General features: G+C 37.5%; 1 protein-coding gene across 7 annotated transcripts in view; it reads left to right on the top strand.

Annotated features, from left to right (window-relative positions):
* The window catches only part of gpatch8 (G patch domain containing 8), a 36,572-nt gene that overhangs the window by 3,261 nt on the left and 14,160 nt on the right, over window positions 1-19,151 (top strand). For 2 of the 7 annotated variants that reach the window (XM_066642190.1, XM_066642193.1), the window contains exons 2-5: window positions 7,312-7,389; window positions 8,791-8,903; window positions 13,888-13,906; window positions 17,312-17,384. In XM_066642190.1, the coding sequence (XP_066498287.1) occupies window positions 17,378-17,384 (7 nt within the window). In that variant the 5' untranslated portion in view covers window positions 7,312-7,389; window positions 8,791-8,903; window positions 13,888-13,906; window positions 17,312-17,377. Of the gene's footprint in view, window positions 1-7,311; window positions 7,390-8,790; window positions 8,904-13,887; window positions 15,798-16,248; window positions 17,385-19,151 lie in introns of those variants that run through there. The other 5 variants (XM_066642194.1, XM_066642195.1, XM_066642189.1 and 2 more) reach the window with 4 other exon arrangements.

Below are 19,151 nucleotides of genomic sequence, written 5' to 3'. Positions count from 1 at the left end.
GGAACAGTGGGTCAAAATTATGTAGTGAATCATGAGGAAAACCTGATTTGCTTGTCCTGTGGTGGGTCAAATTAAGCGATAATTCAACATGTGAGAATCTGAGAGCAATTGTGAACATTTTTGATTGTTTGTTTGTTGATTAGATGAGATGAGCATCTCACCACTTACTCCTTCCATTCTTTTGTCTTGTGACTGGAAGTGTGTTATAGATTCAGATGTGCTGAATGTTTACTGGCCTGAATAGCAATGACTACCAGTGTCTGTGTTCAGAATATCAATCCACAGGTCCCAGTGCTTCTGACCACATATCCTTGTATACACTTTCTGTTTGCACAAACTGGTAAATAGAAAGCACTACATTTTGCTTTCTTAAGCAAAGCAAACTTAAATTGTAATTTGTTATAAAATATGGAAATTGTCAATAAATCTAATTAATTAGAAAGAACATAGCACTTCTTTGTAAAATTGTGCAAGTGTAGACATTTTAGCAAAGAAGACCGGCTGTAGATTAAATTTTTTTTTCTTACAAAGGACAATAATTAAATGTCGATTTTAAATTTGTCACATCAGTCGATCGCCAAAATCTTTTTATGCATTTATCTGCTGATGCAAGTTTAAGTTGCCATCAGCCTGCATCTTTAATTTGCACCTCTGTCACATATGTTAAAGCTTGTCCTTGTTGATTTATCATCACATCATTGTCATTAGACTCAGCTGTTTTGACCCCTGTGACTTCCTTCCCCTGTGTTTTCGAGGGTTGCTGTGAGCTTTTAAATGTATTTATTTAATAATATTTTCTTATTTGAGCCACATACTCTGAGTTTGACTGTCACAACCCTTGCCTCAAGTGGTAAGCTGTTTTTGGATAACCTTGAGTGTGCCCCTTTGCTCTGTAAAGATGGACAGCCTTTTCTACATTGCACACTTTGCTCTGAAGTTTGGTGCAGCTGTGGCATTCCTCAGGGAGACTGGTGGCCGTTTTGACAGCTCTGTCCCTCTCCCTCAAATCTCCTCTTCCCTTCTCCCCCTTAAAACAATTTGTAGAGGTGGTGTTTGTTTGTGCTGGAATTGCATGGTTTATTTTAGTATACTGCTGGTAATGTTTCACTGTTTTTCAATCTTGTGCAATACTGGTATTCAATAACAATTTGGCTAAAATGTATATCATTTGCTCAGCATAATACCCGTATTTGGTGTTTAAAGGTAAGTTAATCCAGCTGCCTTAAGAACATATCATGAGAACATATCACCAGTTCTCAGGAAACTGGTTTTAAAAACCTATCCCCAGGTTGTGATGTATGTTTGAAAGGTATAGATTGAGTGCTGCCCAACTCGAGTTTGGCTTCACTTTAGTTTGGCTGAACTGTAAGAACCCTTGAGCAATCTGACAAGCTGTTCTGTACTAAAACCTTAAGCCTCTTGACCTTCTCACAGTGCCTCCTTAAGTTTAGAGATGATGTATGTTATAGAGACTAGAGGCAGCTCTGCTTTGTTGTTTGGTGTTTTTGCACAGATTTCTTATAGCCTAGTTTTGAGCATGTGCTCCCATCTCTGTGATCGGTTCTACAGCTGTACATGTTGATGTGAATCACTGTTTAATTGCTGTGCTAAGACACAATTGTCTAGGATAATTTGTATGTAACTATGCTGCATTTGGATTTTAGGCTTGGATTGATCTTGTTTTCTTACAGAGCATGGAAACAAAGTTCGAATTAATTACTCATTGTGGTGTTTCATAATCACTGTCTTGTTTGAGTTGCCACAGAGTTGTGTTGGCGTAACTTGTGCACCTGAGCATACTATGGAAAAATTTCATTGCTTTGTGTGTTGGATGTTCTTTTGTATACAAAAACAAAAAAAACAACAACAATACAAAACACTAAGTAAGGAATTCTGCAGATAACAGAAGGTAGAATCAGAATTTCTAAGAGGCTGCACACATCTCAGTCACTCATTAAATACAACATTGTATATAAAACAGCTCGCATGTTTGAGGATTCAGACCTGAGTGGAACTGTAGCAAGAAGTAGAAGACACTGAAAAAAGAGCATGGCAACACGTTATATAAACAAATATTTAAATGAAATAAACTAATTCAAAAGATTATGAGAATAAGAACTCATTGTAATTATCTAACTATATATGGATATTAAAAGATAAAACAGCTGGTTCTGTTAATACATTTTTAATGTTTTCCACTCTATCACAATTTAGGTCCACCCAGTTATGTTGAAGTAAATCTACATATTCTTGTTTTTCTTGCTTATTAAATTCTAACACTTAACTGTGAAATTTCACTCTTTTTCCCCCCCATGTTCTTTTGGCAATCAGTAATTCAATCTGCACTCAGCTCAGCTCCAGCTTCAGCTCCTGAGAGACCTGCACACAAACTATTCTGAACTAATCCCCTTTTTGGCAAGCATATATCCCCTAGACCTTCAATAAAATGGAAGGGGGTTAGTATTGAGGCAGCAGGGAATGTGCTGCACTGGAAGGTATTCCCCAAAGGAGGTGTCAGTCATGTTGTCTTATACTCACACTCTTAGGGCTGATTTTTGTCATTCTGCCAAGGCTTTCTGAAGCCTTAGGCCAGAGATATATTTGTTCCTTGGCCATGCATTCATTTAGACAACTGGCTATGATCTGAACATATCTGTTCCCATATTTGCCCATGAGCTATGTCTGGAGGCTTTCACTAGAGGGCAGCCCAGAGAACACTGACTATAAAGCACTTCGGCTTCAATTTCAATTTATTTATTTATTTTTATTTTATTATTATAATTTTTTTTAATTTATTTTGGATTTATATTAATGTTTTACTATACTGTCACTGTTTTTGTTAAAACTCATTACGCACTGTATACCACAGTCAGTAATCACTGTCATGACAGCAATTATGTAAATGTCCATAATTATTTAACAACTCCTGGACATGTAATACCAATTATCTGTGTGATGATGTAGTCCACAGGGGCTGACTTTAAAGCTGGTGGGTGGGTTGAGATAAGTTTGTTTCTTTTTTACTGCAGCATCTGTTTTCTAGAGTGCCACAGAGCAGGTGTGTGTGTGTGTAAACTGTCTGAGCAGGTGGGGTTTTATATCTTGCTGTTTCTGTGGGGAAGGAATTGGACCAGATTTTCCCCAACTGAGATTCCACTCCAGTGTGACCTCCTTTCTCTTTCTTATCCTTGTGAATATGGAATGTACATCAGTTCTGGACATGCATACAAGCTGTTGTTTCAGCAAAGGTCACTAGTGTTTTTGTGGGTTGCAGTGATGCTGATTGAACTGAGACATTGACACATTTGTTAGTTGTTGTAACCATGTGTAATTATTATAAGGATAAGTAAGTAGTAAGCGTTTTGAGTATGCAAGATAATGCGTATTTTTATTAGGAAAGAAGGCAACACAAATAAAGTGGAGTAGACAGCATTTTATTTGGTTTAAACAGGATTAGTGCTTTTAGTCATCTGTGATTTTTGAGAGCAGCTAGACCGATGGTGGACGAGATTCTATCTGAGGACATTTTGAGCATGTTTTTTTTAAATGACTAACATGTGTATAAGTGAAAGATTTCACATATATTATTTGAATCACTTACTTGATGGTTATAATAAAGCACCACTTTTAAGAAAGTATGAATTATAGCATGCACACAGTGATGTTGTCTGTACACGGGTAACTAAGCCCTTCCAGTGAACACAATGAGAGAAATCCAAAGTGTTGTAACTACATTGTCTGGAAACTCAGCTGTGGGTAAATGATTATTGTGAATGGGTAAATGGGATTTTTTTGCATTTGACTCACAATAGGGTTTATCATTTGAAACAATAAGTAAATATTACTTAATACAGACATACGTTTCATAGTATATTCAAAATATAGCATTACTGTTTACATCTTGGAGAAACTAAAGGCACATAGCTTTGCTAAGGGTAATTTAGAGATATTGGAGAATCATTTGACTTGTGCCCCATACTGTTTGCTGTGACTTGTACACATGGATATGTGCATGAATGGAAATGAGTTCAGAAATCATTTTAGAATTTCATTACATCTGTTTGTTGACAAGGGAGGCAGCAACAAATGGTAACATAAGGAGTCATGAGTATTAATTAGCCTTATTTATATGACTTAAAATGATGTATTTTCTGTTAATTTGGGGTCCATGGCTCTATCCTGCATATTACGAACAAAGTCTGAATATATATAAGGGCACCTTTTTTAAGGCCACCTTTCGAGTGATAATTGGTCTGAGGGATTTGAACATGGACCTTTGTTTGAGGTCTGATTTGTCATTCGTGTGTCATTGAGGCTGGGATTTGTCCCCTGCAGCAAAGATTGGTGAAGGCATGCAGAGCCAGAGAGAGAGAGAGAGATGCAGGACATGACAGCAGCATGTCTCATTTGACACAGATGAGTGTTTGTGTGTGTGTGTGTGTGTGTGTGTGTTGTCTGTTTGTATATGTGCATGTTGTGAGGAAGGGATGCTGCCTTCTGAGATGTCTTTTTCTGTCTACATTAAAAAATATAGAAAATATTTTTTAAACACAATTAATTTTGATTAGACAGGTCTTACTCAAATTGCAGAAATTTAGCCAAAAATTGAATATTCCCAAAAATATATACTGGGGGATTATTTCTTAAAATTGTATTTATTTTATGTGCTAAAGAAATGTTATCCATTTGGAATAAATTGAAGTGGTCTGAAAGTGATGTGGGTCCATACTCTCTAGTCAGAATATATTTTAATTTTTAATATTTTAGTTTTTAATATTTTTTTGTGTATAAAGTGTTCAGAGAAGGGTAAGTGTTAGTGGGAGAGCATGTCTTTGATAGAGTGACCTCTCTTTTTTTAAAAACACTGAGCAGGTGAAGTAGACTATGAATTTTACATCCTTTTTCCTGAAGGTGCCCTTATTTCACTCACTACTCACTCCAGGGAGCGTTAAGACTGCTGGTTTTCATGCAAATGGCAGTTTGTCTACACCATGAAGTCTTTTTTTTATTGATTATTCTTGTACTTCTGTCAGACTGATTAATTCCTGGCCTAACTTTAAGGGTTTATGGGTGTGTTCAGATTCCCTTGGTACAGACCAAAGAAGAAAATTATACATTCTTACCCTTTTAGTCCAGGGTTGGATCAAGTTCACACTGACACACATACAGTCAAAGAAGAGTACACAAGAAAATGACATATGACGCACGTATGACTTTTATTTTGCCTGACAGTCATCAGAGTCATCAGCGGGGCTTATTACACTTAACGGTGTTGTGTGTGGATATAGTTTTACCAACTAGGAACACAGGAAGCGGTGATTAAATGTATAAAAGTGTCAAAACAGTGCCAGAAATTACTCCGCTGCAGGAGCTAAAGCAGCTCTACTATAGAGAGAGACGACATTTAAGAGATTTGTACATAGCTTGTTTGTTTGTTTTTAAGTAAGTCCGTTCCCTCTCTGTGTGATTTCATTAGACATTATGGGACAGGTTATTTGTTTCCTTAATTTTGCTGCTTTTGGTTCGTATTCACACTCAAAATAAACCACACCAGAGTTTGTTTAGAAACGCTTGTTTGGTGTGCATAAGAGCTCAAAAAGGAGCCTTCACACATATTGTAACGAATTGCAGAGCAATCGCACTAAGTTACATTTTAATCAAACCAAAACTTACAAGTATTAACACACCTTACGAAACCCTAATTAATGCTGAGAACGGATTTATTTTTGCCCTTGATTTGTCCTTCAGTCAGCCCTGTCCAGAGCAAAACTCTTTCAGACTATACTCACGATGAAAGAAATCACACTGTGGATGAAAGTGAGACACACATTACAGAGATACAAAAAAACAAACAAACAAAAAAAAACTAATATATTTTGTTTGCCATTTTTCATGCATATAATGTGACTCAGAGTGCCGTTCACAAGTTTAAAGAGAATAAAAAATAAAATTATAAATTGGTAAAATAACAGAAAAATAAATCAAGAAAAATTGTGTTCATTTTGCAAAACAAACACAAAAGGATCAAACTGGTGTTTGTATTTTTTTGTCCTTATATTCAGGGCAGTAATCGCTGAAAAAGAAACAGTGTTTCATATAAGACAGTTGGCATTTCTGCAATTATAAGTAATGAATGAATGAGTTAAAGGCTAAGCACCACTTAATGGACCTCCATTAATATTTCACATTATTTTAGTTACTGACATATATAAGTATGAATTAAAATGAATAAAATAGCAGGTTAATTTGCTTTAAAACTGACAATTTTATTAAATTGACGGAAAAACCCGAGCTCGCTACGGAAATTCTTGAATGCTACCGTGACGTCACTGGTGGACAACAGCTGAACAACGCCGCGGTAAAACACCGTTATGACTGACTGTTATGACAGTATCTAGCTAGTTAAATAACCAACATTATTCATGACAATAACCTAGCAATAAGTTAAACTCAAATTTAGAGGTACCGTTATTCTTGTAAATGTGATCGAAGTCGAACTCGAATTCATCCGACACTATAAACCTCCGTAATGCAGCCGAGTATAATCTGAGCCACGAAGTTTAGCATGTCAAGCTAACGTTAACTAACACCAACTAAAACAGACGAAGTAAGTGTCCTTACCCTGTTTACCTCCATGTTACAGAGGCTCTTGAACACCTTTCGTTGGTTTCCTTACATGCCCATATCGTTGGAAAAGCGCCAATGAAATGAGCTACAGAAAACAGAGTGAGCGGATGGTCCTTTCCAAAGTTGACAAATTTAGTCAATTTTCTGGATATTTTGGGATTTTTGGGCCATTTGTGCACAGATGTCCCACTGTATATTGAATTATTGCAGGCAAAACAACACACCTTTTCGTCATTTTGTATTAAATTAAGTGCAACTTCTAAGGTTGTTGTCCACCATCTACGTCACAGGCAAGACGCCTATTAGAGTTTCCGAACACCGTTGGGGTTGGGGGGGCCAACGGTTTTTTAAACCTTATTCCTTGAATTAGTAAGAAATAACATGTTTTCTTACTATCAATAAACACAAGTTAGGAACTCAAATTCCACTGTACTTATTTGTTTGACACTTTCATATAGCTGTTGCTTAGCCTTAAATGTATTTAAATGTTAGGCTGAGTTGGGTCTAACTCGACTGCTAGTAGATGAGAGATCCTGGGAAGATAATTATTTTAAACAAGGCTGGAACCGTTTGCACTTATTGGAGAAGAAGAATCAGTTTGTTTATCTTATAGAATGTGCAAGGCATAAGGAGCATTTTGTTGTGCTGTCTTGTCTAAACTGTTCTCCTCATTCTATTCAATAGGGCGGAAATCACTTTGACCAGTACGAGGAGGGTCAGTTGGAGTTGGAACAAGCCTCCCTGGACAAGCCCATAGAATCGGTAAGGTCCCTCCCTTAACGTGTACCATTGGACTAAATTGATGACTGACTGTGTGTGAATGGATGATTGGTCCAGTCAGCGATTATAGTCACACCTCCTCTGCTGTCAGCCCCCCTCCTTTTCAGTGTCTTGAACCTGTCCCATGTTTTCTTGTTTTTAAATTAAGTTAAAATCCCCATCCGTTTATATTTCATGTGACTCTAGAGCCCCTGTAGAGTACCTTCCAGCTCCCTTACCTCAATGATTACTTCGGTGTCCTCACATGTGTGACTGTGACCATAGTTATTATAGTCACATGATGTGGAGGAAGTATGTTGAATTGTACCAATCACTGTGATCAGTCCTCCCTTCTGTTTTTGCCTTGTTTGATCACAGATATGAGGTGTGTGTGTGTGTGCGCGCTCACATCTGTGTGTGAGAGAGAGAGAAAGAGATGAGGTGTTGTCTGTGTGCGTTTGGTGTCCTGCTCCAGGCTTTTCTGTTTAATTTTGACATGTTTATTGATTTTTAACCATGGAGTGGACAACACAGTGACTCTTATTAAACGGCAGAGCCAAAAGCAAAGCACGGCAACAAACCTTAATTTGTTTTAGTAGCTGCATCAGAAAAAGAAGTCATATTGTGAAAAGTTTCATTGTGTTGCAAAAAAGGAAAACTTCATATTGTAAGGCCATTTATAAAATATTTGGCTGTATTTACAATATTTTGTTTGTCATTATTGTTTTCATCAGTCAGAAAACACATGCCAACAAATGCATGAAAACAACTATCAATTCTGCACGAGAATATAAAAGTTATTTTATCATTTGCTCATATCAGTTATTTGAGGCTAATACCACTGAACCAGTTTTTTGTTAGGTGTGTAGGAGGCTGCCTTGAGCCTACATGATGGGCCGTGTCTTACGGTATAACACTGTTCTGAAGCTTAAGTCTGAGATCAGTCACTCATGTGCACACACTCTTTCCCTCCCTCTCAGTTTTATGACAGAGGCAAATATTAAAACTGCAGAAACAAAAGATTTGTAGTAGATAAGATGAAGGGCTCATATTTTTTTTTATCATGAAAATGTGCAAATATTCAGCATTTCTATACAGTCTCTATATGGACATTTAAGCAGAAATGTAGCCTTATTTATTATTCTTGAGATGACACCTATTTGACTGAATCACAGACTGTCATTAAGAGCCTTAGTTTGATGTATTTACATTATCGTGCGGTTGAGTTCACTGTGTTCTCCACTCTGCAGACAGTGTGAGGAGGAAGAAAGTCTGTGTTTTTGTTGTGTGACTGTGTCTGAGAGAGAAAGTGGAACTTAGTGCCTACCTGTTACTGTGTGTGTATGCTTGCGCACCAGTGATCAGTGTTTGTTTGCGTGTGTATGTGTTCTGTTTTTGTGTTAGTGTCTGTGTAGGACAGTAATTTCAGATATTTGCAGTATTGTACACAACTTGGGGTGTTCGACATTTCTCTCCTGCAGCGAATTGGCCCCAATTAGCTAAGCAGCTCTGACCCGGTTTGTATCTGCACGCTCTGCTCTTATACCTCTGTCTCTTTAGGGGCTCCTTGTAACGCTTCTCTCACTCTCTCTCTCTGTCTCTCTCTCTCTCTCTCTCTCTCTCTCTCTCTCTCTCTCTCTCTGTCTCTCTCTCTCTCTCTCTCTCTCTGTGTCTGTCTCCCCTTCTTTCCCTCTTCTCTATTTCTCTCTCTCCCTCTCCCCCTCTCTCTCTCTCTCTCTCTCTCTCTCTCTCTTTCTCTCTCTCTCTCTCTCTCTCTCTCTCTCTCTCTCTCCAACACAGTGATTCGGTGTACAGTACCCTCTGTCATTATGTGCTGGCATGGTGCTTGTGCAACTGGGATTGCATTTTTTGCTGACTGGGCATGTAGATAATATCGCAGGCAGCTCTAAGTTTTTTGTCTCTCTCTAGCTTTCTCTCTCTCTCTCTCTCTCTCTCTCTCTCTCTCTCTCTCTCTCTCTCTCTCTCTCTCTCTCTCTCTCTCTCTCTCTCTCAGGGTAGCTTGCTTGCCTTCCTCCTCTCAATTTTGCCCTCTGTGCTTCAGTACAATAAATTCTTTTCAGCATTGAATTAAAAAAAATCAAAATGTTATGGTATATTTTCAGCCCAAAGAGAAATCTTGCAAGTTTCCTTTACATAAAGAACTTCAGTTATCTGTGCTTGTAAAAATCAGCAGTGATATCCTTCGGTATTGATATTGCTCTAATGCACACATCATGAACCAAACATTGGCTGCCTTCTAATGTGCTGAAGCAATGTAAGTACAATATAAGTAAGTTTTACACAATCTGCTTAACCATCCATTCTGCTCTAATGTAGCCTACCATAAAGCATAACCTCCTGTGTAGCCTGAATATGAAATTTTATCTACTGCCCCAGTCTGGAATCAGTGGAATAATGCCACTGCCCCAGACTTTTGGCTTTGCTAACTGTGAAATATAGTTATCATAGAAATGGTGTTACTATAATGAAAGCTTTATTGTTGCAAAATATACAACTGTAATGAAAGCTGCACTGATTACTGATTGGACTGTACATGAAATAGTATGTATGTGAGCTGAATTAGTTTTACTCGCCGAGGTTCTGTAATTTAAGTGGGTATTAATGATTTAATATGCCAGTAAAATCCAAGAATTTTTTATTTCAGGTCCTTATTACGTCCAGCTCCATTAGTGCTTAATATAACTTATGAAAAGGTTCAAATCCTTTTCTGCAAGATTTCTCAGGCCTTTTAAAGAGCAAAATATCCACTGTTTAGATTGTCAGCATGCAGATGCCAGGCACAGAGGACCCCAGAGAGGACAGAAGAGGTCACTTGGCAGCTGCCCAACAGAAAATAATCCTGCTCCTGCGCTATTGTCTATGGAGGGGTGTGGAGAGCAGAATGACCACACACACAAAAGAAAAAGAGACACTAAGCTACAAGGTTAATGGCTGTCACTGTATTGCAAAATTGCACTTTCTAATACGTGTGTGACAATTGGTTATTGAAAAGTATGTCTCTTAAAGGGCCCATATGATTTTCCTTACTTGTTTTAAACACTAGATTTTAAAGTTATGTGCAGTGTGTAAATATATTTTCACAACATATTATTTATCTTTTAAAGTCAACACTGAAAATGATCATTGAAACTTAGAAAATTTTGGTTCTAAATGTTGAAATTGATAAAATGATTACTGTTGCTAATGGGGATGTGCACATGATACAAATTATTTTCAGTTTATTCATGTAGTTAATTTCACTGTTTCTGTAAGAATAGTTTGCCTGTTTTGAATTCACTTAACATTGTAATGTTGTGAAAAGCAGCACATTTACATAAATCTGCTTGTTTAGCCTATGGCAGTGTAGCTCTCCCCTTTCACATTGAAATAGTAAGATGATATTTTAGCCTACATTGCTTTTTGAACAATACAGTGCAAGTCAGAGCTGAAGGTCACTGAAATGTTCCTTACCAAGAATTCTGTGGGACAGAGGGAAGTTATAAAATAAATTATGAGTTTACGATTATCTTTGGTCATATGGGTCCCTTGTATTTGCAGACATTTATGTTCCAAAATTTGTAAACCAGATATACTGGGCAAGTGCTTTCACCCTTTAGCATCCTATTCTGGATCTAGGACAGAAGAGTCTGTGCTATTTTTCCATCAAGAGTGATTTATACCAGTCATCACTTAGCAAGTGGTTCTGGGACAGTGACAGCCATCCTTGAGAGAGTGAAAGTGTGTGTGTGCGTGTGAGAGAGAGAGTGAGTGTGTCTGTAAAGTGTGTGTGTGTGTCCTGCTCCTGTTTCTCCATGCCCTTCTTCTGCCACTCATTGTGTGTGATCCGTAGGCAGCTAAAGGTCTGTGTTGTTTTAAATTGGGATCTTATTTCTTTGTCTCTTTTCTTTTCACCTTTAATGCTTTTATCACCCCTCTAGACCCTCCCTCTATTTCTCTTGCTTTTTTTTCTCTATTTAATATTTATTTATCCTTGCATGTATTAACTTGGAAGCAGTCATTCTTCTTACATTTTTTATTTGTGAACACAACCCCACTCCCTTTTTTGTTTGTCCCTGATACACCCCACAAACCTGGGAGATGTGCACTGGGCAGCTTCAGAGTTGCTGGTTTTAATCTTTTTCATACATGCTCACTTCTGTGGAATTACCCACACACACACATACACACTTTTTAAAATAATGTTGTTAAATGAGATCATATATACTTCTCCTATGTTTTATGCATGTAAGGAGGCCAAAAATAACTAAAGGTTTAGTTTTAAACACGTGGACTTTGTGTAAAAAGCATTTTACATGCATCTGTCTCTCATTCTGCTTTGTTTCTCTCCGCTATTTTCTTTCCTTACACACACATTCCCACACACACTAGCAAGGAAGGTCAGTGCCCTCCATTTTAAACTGCAGGGAGAGTTTATTGATGCAGCAACTGCATGGCTTGGCTTCAGTGTGTACTGTGGTTGTGTGGGAGCAGATGAAAAACCACACGGCTGACAATGTAAAAAATCGCTTAAATGTACAGTTACACTTTCTGACACAAGAAGGACAGATTAAAATGTTTCACACATTAAAACAAAGCTCAACACAAATGTGCAATGTTGCCTTTGGAAGTAAAGCTGCTTTCACATACTCTCTTGCACAGCAAATCAACACACAGGGATGCACACACCCCTTGTTAGTCTGTCTGCAAGATGAATCCAAAAATGTTCTGAGTGAAAGGTCACAAGCTGTCATTTACGTACTCTGCCCTGACCCCTACACACACATTCAGAAGGTCTACCTCCGGTGTGTCCATTTGGGACTGCCAGTTTAGGAAGATTTATGTATGCATGATCCACACTGACCACACGGTTGTTTTGTGATATACACACAGCACTGGAAAATGTTATAGATTTGGGCTAGGGCCAGACATTATCAGTATAGAGGCTTTGACGGTATCCATATTGCAAATGAATTACATAAGATCCGTTAACCATGTATACTACCCAGTAGGCCTGCCTGATTATAGCAGAAATCGTAATCGCTCTTATTTGATCGATAATAAGATCAGTTATTTAGCACCGTTACTTACCATGCTTTAATTGAACGCTGAAACCCACTCCCCACCCCCCTTTTTTTTCTTCCAGTTGTTGCGATGGCAGAGATTGAGTTGGGACTTTTTGAAAGGATTGAAAAGTGCATCCCAATAAAGGAAAAAATGGATCTTCTTTACAGAATGGAATGAGGCGCTTTAATAATTTTAGGCTTCTTGTTTGTATAATCATTAAAAGTCAAAATTGTAATTGACAAATGTTCAGTTTGGTTAATCTTCAGCCCTGCATCTTTATTACCAAATTATTACAGTCTTTAAAGTCAGTGGTAGTAATAGCAATATGGTATTTTATCAAAAACTTTAATGATTTGGATCAGTGAACAGAAACGTAGATGACAAGGTGAATGTCATTCCTCTAAGGAAAATAATAAAAATAAATCCCCGGGAAGGTAAGCTTTCCCTCTCTCGTGCTGTCAGTTCTCTCTATTTTTCCATTTGTTTCTGCTCAGACAAGTTTGTTACTGTGCACTATCAGGAAAGTAATTTGTTTTTCTCTTCTTACACACATGCGTACAGAGGGTTTGAGAGCATCTGTCCTTTGTGGTTTTCAGTTAAACTCACACATTATTAAATACCTAGTGGATTTGACAGTGGGTGACACACTACTGCCACCTCTGTGGAAAGAGTACACTCATCTACAGGACACGCACATTCTATCTCTCTCTCTCTCTCTCTCTCTCTCTCTCTCTCTCTAATTCATTTACAGTATATTGTCACAGCCATTAGACAAACCTAAAGATATAACAATATAAACTTCCGGTTAATTGTTTTCTACTTGTATAAAGGAAAGAAAGTTTTGACATGGCCATTCATTGATTGAAGTAGTTGGAGATTTAGTTGGAAATAATCTAATATCAGAAAACCAGCTTTCAGATGCTCTAATGTTAATACTCATTCTTATATCTTACTCCTTGATTGGTTTAAGCTTGAATCACAATTTAAAAATATATCATAGCAACATGATATTGCAAAAAACTAACTGCTGCAATGTAAATCTCTCTTTATTCCTTTAGACACCCCCCCCCTTATGAGTTTCTTTTCAGACCCCCATCAGTTCCTTTTCCTCATCATAACCACTATGTTGTCACTGGGTTAATAGCAGCACATTGCACACCTCCCTCTCTGCTTCTCTCCCTTCACCAACACTTTTTATCTTTTGTGGGAGTGTACCTGTTTGGACAATTTTTCTTTTTCTTTTTAATCATTTCTATTAACAACTACAGACTCACAGTTAGTGGATTTTGTAGATGTCTGACACTGTCACTGTTGTAATATAGTGGAAAGCCTTTACAGAAAATAAGAAAAAAAAAAAAAAAACAGTGAACAGAAGAGAGTTGTAGAGTCTGGCCGTTTTTCTTCCGTTTGTGTGACGTTTGACTGTTCTTTTGACAGGCCAGGGTTTAAAAGCCAGGTTCGTATGGACATGTTTTCACTCCACTTGCACTGCTGTTGGATTCTTCGGCGTTGTTGCTTTTCATCTGTCTGTTTAATTTTAGCGCATTCATTCGTTCATCTGCACAAAACCTGCCCCACTCTTGTGGTCACATCTCAAAATATCTGCTTGTCATTACCTCCGACCAATCAGAGCTTGGAAAACCAGCTGATGCACTGCAGATTCCTCCAATTGGATCCTCAGAAATGTTGTGACTGAATGAATGAATCTGTCTCTCCTTTTCTGAAGTGCTTTTTTCCTGATTGGCTCAAATATAGGATGGAAGTATTATGCAGAGATCACTAGGTAATATGAGGTAATGTCAACCTTCTCCCTACAGTTCCTGCCCTGCAAAAAAGTGAGTGAGTGATTTTGTGTGAACGAGTAATTTTGAGAGAGAGAGAGAGAGAGATTGTGTGTGTGTGTGTGTGTGTGTGTTAGCAGGATCTGCTGCAGAACCACTGCATTGCAGGCCATTTGGGCAGGGCTTGCTGCAAGCACATCTGCACTGCTGATAAATGGAAGCATCTTAAAATGTTTATTTTACATTTCCATGATAGACGTATGCTGACCATTTTATTTTTCAAGATAATTATATGTTTGTTTGTTTTTTGACAGAATGCAGAGAAATTGCTGCTAATATTTTTAATAGGTAAAAGGTTTTTTTTTTATCCAAATAGAAAATTCCAATGTGTCTGCAGCAGATCTAAAGGGAATGTAGAATGATGTAGAATGTTTATGGATATTAAATTAGAGGTTATTTTAAAAAATCCTATTCTTTATGTATTAGGATAAAATAGCAATAAATTCACTTTTTGTGAGTGACTATAAGTGATGTTTATCCAGTGAACTAAAATCCTCTCCCACTTCTCAGCACATTGAACATGAACAGATGATTGTGGACAAAGAAAGTTTAAATTTAAACCTATGTTATCCCAATTAAATGAGCCTCTTCTTTCTCAGATATGTCTGAATCCTCAGGGGATCTGTTCATGTAACCTACTTTGGTAAACACTGAATGTGTTCCAAATAAGTAAGTTCTGCCTTGGATTTTGTCCAGGATTATTAGTTTTTTATTGTTAATTTATAACAGATTTCAGTCACCAAAAGCAGTTTGCCCTCTGTATCTCAAAACAAAATTAAAACAATCTTTGCACTTCTGTCCTTCCAAAGCTGAAATTCCAGAGCATCTAAAATCACATGATGTGATGTGGCAGGAAAAATATGATGGCTACATAAAAGGAGCATGTTTTGTGCTGGTGACCACATCTTGATCATATTGCACTAACTTTGTTTCTTGCTCTGCCCCTTGATTCTGAGACCACAACTCATGGCTTGGCCTGCTTCAGTCTAACACCGCTCCCTCTAGCCTGTGTCTTCAAGTTTAGATGACATTGCGCGTGCCTGTTCTCATCTCTAATGGCCATCCATGGCTCTCTGGTCCCTTCCCCTCCTCCCTGTATATGCTCAGTATACAGTCAGTACTAACACCGCCGTCTCTTTTTGTTAAGTGCTTTAACAAAAAGTTGCATGCTGGTTAATGGTTTTGGTATTCACCCTTTTCCACATTTCTTATGACAACGTTTTTGTGGTTATTTTTTAAATTAATTAATTAATTTATTTATTTATTGGTCTTCAAAAAAATCTCTTATCCATGTCTTTTTATTATTTCTTTTTATTTATTTTTGTATTTTTTTGTTCATTTTCCCCTTAGTGTGTTTGGAATGATGGTTTGATCTAGTTTGAATTGAAGTAGTTTGCATTCCTTTAAACATTACAAAAATCTTTGTATCCCAAAACACTCTCTCTTCTCTTTTCCCACGTACATACATGTGCGCACACTCACACACGGACACCGGGCCTCTTAATGGTAACCTGAGGCCGCTATCTCTCTCTGTTTCTCTCTTTTCATTTCTTTCTCTCTTCTGTCTCTGTCTCCTTCACCCTCTTGCTATTGCTATCTCTCTGTCTCGCTCTCGTTTCGGCTGCATTCTGTATGTACTCGTGGTGGCTCTGTTGTCATGGTGAACTCACAGAAAAGCTTGTGGAAGTTTTTATTTTGATGCAAGTTCTCTACATATGTTTCTTTTTATTTTTACCCCATTTTTGTTTTATTTTCACCTACTTGTTTGTGTATTAATCTCTCTCTGGAGCGGTTTATATATGTATGTACATGCCATGATACGTATATAACCGTGCATTTTCCCCCTCTCCTTACTCTGAGACTGAAGGTGAATCAGTAGACTCAGAGGATTTTTTTTTTTTTTTGTTGGTGTTTTTTTGTTTTGTTTTGTTTTTTGTTTTGTTTTTCTCTCCTGAGTTTGTGTGCGGTGCTGGCTGTTTAGCTCCATTTGTATCGTATATGAAGAATGCTCCGTTTAGTGTGTAGATTAGACTGTAGATTCTACTCTGCAAAAATTGATATCTTGGCAATTAAAATCCTCTTAATTTTAGTGAATGCATCCAATTATGTATCATATGTTTCATAATTTCTTATTATGAAATGAGACGGCATATATCTGTTAATGTAACTGAGAAGTATACACATAGACTTGATTATTGAGTTTTGTTTGACAAGTCAGTAACAAAATAAATCTTAACAATTGCAGCCTCATTGATTGCAGAAAACAGCCCAGCCATTTGAGTGCATGTTCACATCCTAAACCCTGCCCCTTGTCCACTAACAGGACTCTCAAAGGATCCGCACACCTGCATAATTTTGAACATCAGTGGTTACATGAAAAATTGCAAGTGATTTTATGTATAAACACAATTGGTTTTCTTTTTATTTTCCCCTTTTATTAATATATATTTTTTGCTACTTGAATAACTTCACTAGATATAACTAATAAAAACTATACAAAAAGTTTAGAAATATCTGGAATAACCTAAAAGTATTTGTATACTCATAAAAATGAAATTAGGCGTAGTGGCTAGATTTTAGATTCTGTATGCCAACATATTAATTTTTGCTGTGTAGAAAAGACTTGGCAATTTCTCACCCCTGTTTAGTTTTACAGTGAACTTCTTTGTAGTGGTAGCCCCGTTTAGTCTGTAGGAGCCACTAGGGTTGCTTTGCAGCAGAGAACCCTGTGACCTGTCCTTTATTCGTTGTTTCTACCCCTCTCCTCTCCACCTGCCCTCTTCCCTCCTTCCTTCCCCCTTTTTTTTTCTCTGACAAGGATTTCTGACTTCAAGGGGTATAGCAGGTGATGATGATTATGATGATGAAGATGATAGCAAAGATTTTGTTACGGTAGCCTTGCTGCTGTGTGGGCTTGTGTTATAAAAGTGTGTGTTTGTGTGTGCGACTGAGAGTGTGTGTGGAAAGCTCTCTTATTATTGGAATATTTTTGGTCTTTTTTCCTTTTTTCCTCCCATCAGGATAACATTGGTCATCGACTACTTCAGAAACATGGCTGGAAGCTGGGACAAGGCCTTGGCAAAACCATGCAGGGTAAGAGTATATTCTCTCTCTCTCTCACACACACATTTGTTTATTAGTGCCTCCTCTCTTGTAACTGGTTTTGTTGATGATATCTACTTTTGTGTCCTGTTTTTTTTTTTTTTTAATCTCTTTTTACTTTTTTTGTGTACGTGTCATTTGTATAGATCATTAGGTCCAAGCCTGAATAAAGTTTTCCACTGGAAAATAATACTGTTTGTAATTTGATGCTGATAAAAGATAAGCTGGAGGAAAGAAAAGAAAAACAGAACAAAATGAATTGAGTGGGATGAAGAACAGTTAGCCCTCCCGTCCCATGATTCATTCTGACCAGTATTTTAAAATGTTTTTTTTCCACCTAGAAAAAGCCTTATGAGGACGCACACACGTTTCACATCTTCAAGCATAGAACAAGCCCAAAAAGCTCATTATCTCCTCTCGCCAGTTAGATGAACGAAGGAAGATTTTATCACATGTAGATGGAATGGAACTCGGGTCCACCCTCAGCACTCATCCAAAATAGCATGAAAAAAACAACTGGCTGTTTGCCTCGGTCTTTTCGTTCTTCCTCTTCTTCCATCTTCTCCTCTTTTCTACTCCTCTCCTCCTCCTTTCCTTTCCCCCTCTATTCTGTCTCCCTTCTGCTCGATATGTTGCCTGCAGAATGTCAAAATCCCCTTTGTTAATGGAGACTTGTTTACTGGTTGCAGGGCTTGGGGTTTGTGTGTTCGGTTGGGAGGGGCAGGAGAGAACACTTTTCATGCACACAACCCCTCCTTGTCTCTATAAACAAACAGCTGCATTGAGATGCAGGGAACGATTGGTCTGGCTGTCCACTCTGCTTGCACTCAGATATAGCCCCTTCTCTCTTGATAGTACAGCTATGTAGATTGACCTGCCATAAAATCTATTATTGTTCTTTGTTTTGTGAGCAGTTCTTCATTGTAAGCACGGGTTTTTATATGTGGCTCTGACTCACTGTAAAGGAAAACTGTGTTATTATTACGTTCTTTCTGCACTAGGATGCCAGCACTTGCTATTGGCTAATGAGGCTACACAGCAGGTGCAAGTAGAAGATTTTTTCACAGGCACCCAAAAAATTGAATTGAATAGAATTGTTGTCTAGGAGAAATGAAATAAAAGTATTTATTCTAAAGTTAGCATAAGATTGAGAGGAAAATGAAGAAGGCTTTTGATACAACCAGCTAGCAGCCTGAGTTTGTGAAGGCTTGTGAAAGGTGTTTATGAAACTGCAGCTCTCAGCAGACTCAGCAGTTGTCGCTGTCTTCTTCAAACCATACATGGAATCACTGAACACATCAGAGCCTTATGAACAGATAAAAGGTCCTAATTCCATAATAGGATGTACTGCAAACAGAGAATGTGCCCTGATAAAGTTCTGACAATACGCACAGCATATTAAGGATTGTCTACTTAAAAATAAGCACAGTTTATATCTTATTAAATGTATGCATTTCATGTATGAACAGAAGGCTATTTAAACTAATTTATCAAATTTCATACTACAAAAATATTTGTAATAATTACATTTTTAACATGTAAAAAATCATTCACATTGCTTTGATGTGAAATGCTTCAAGAAACAAAAACAGTATTAGTCAGAACCCTTCGGCATGTTGGTGAAAGCCCCCTCAGAGAAATGTAATGCACAAAATGATTTTAAATATATTGTGTAATGCCTAAGACCTTGTTTTACTAAATGTTTGAAAAGTTCTTCATCTTAAAATATATTTGATATAGTACATTAACAACTTATAT

This window comes from Hoplias malabaricus, chromosome 13 (assembly GCF_029633855.1).
Source record: "Hoplias malabaricus isolate fHopMal1 chromosome 13, fHopMal1.hap1, whole genome shotgun sequence".
Classification (NCBI taxonomy): domain Eukaryota; kingdom Metazoa; phylum Chordata; class Actinopteri; order Characiformes; family Erythrinidae; genus Hoplias; species Hoplias malabaricus.
The sequence above is the reverse complement of the archived record's forward strand: the minus strand, read 5'-3'. Positions and strand labels throughout refer to the sequence as shown.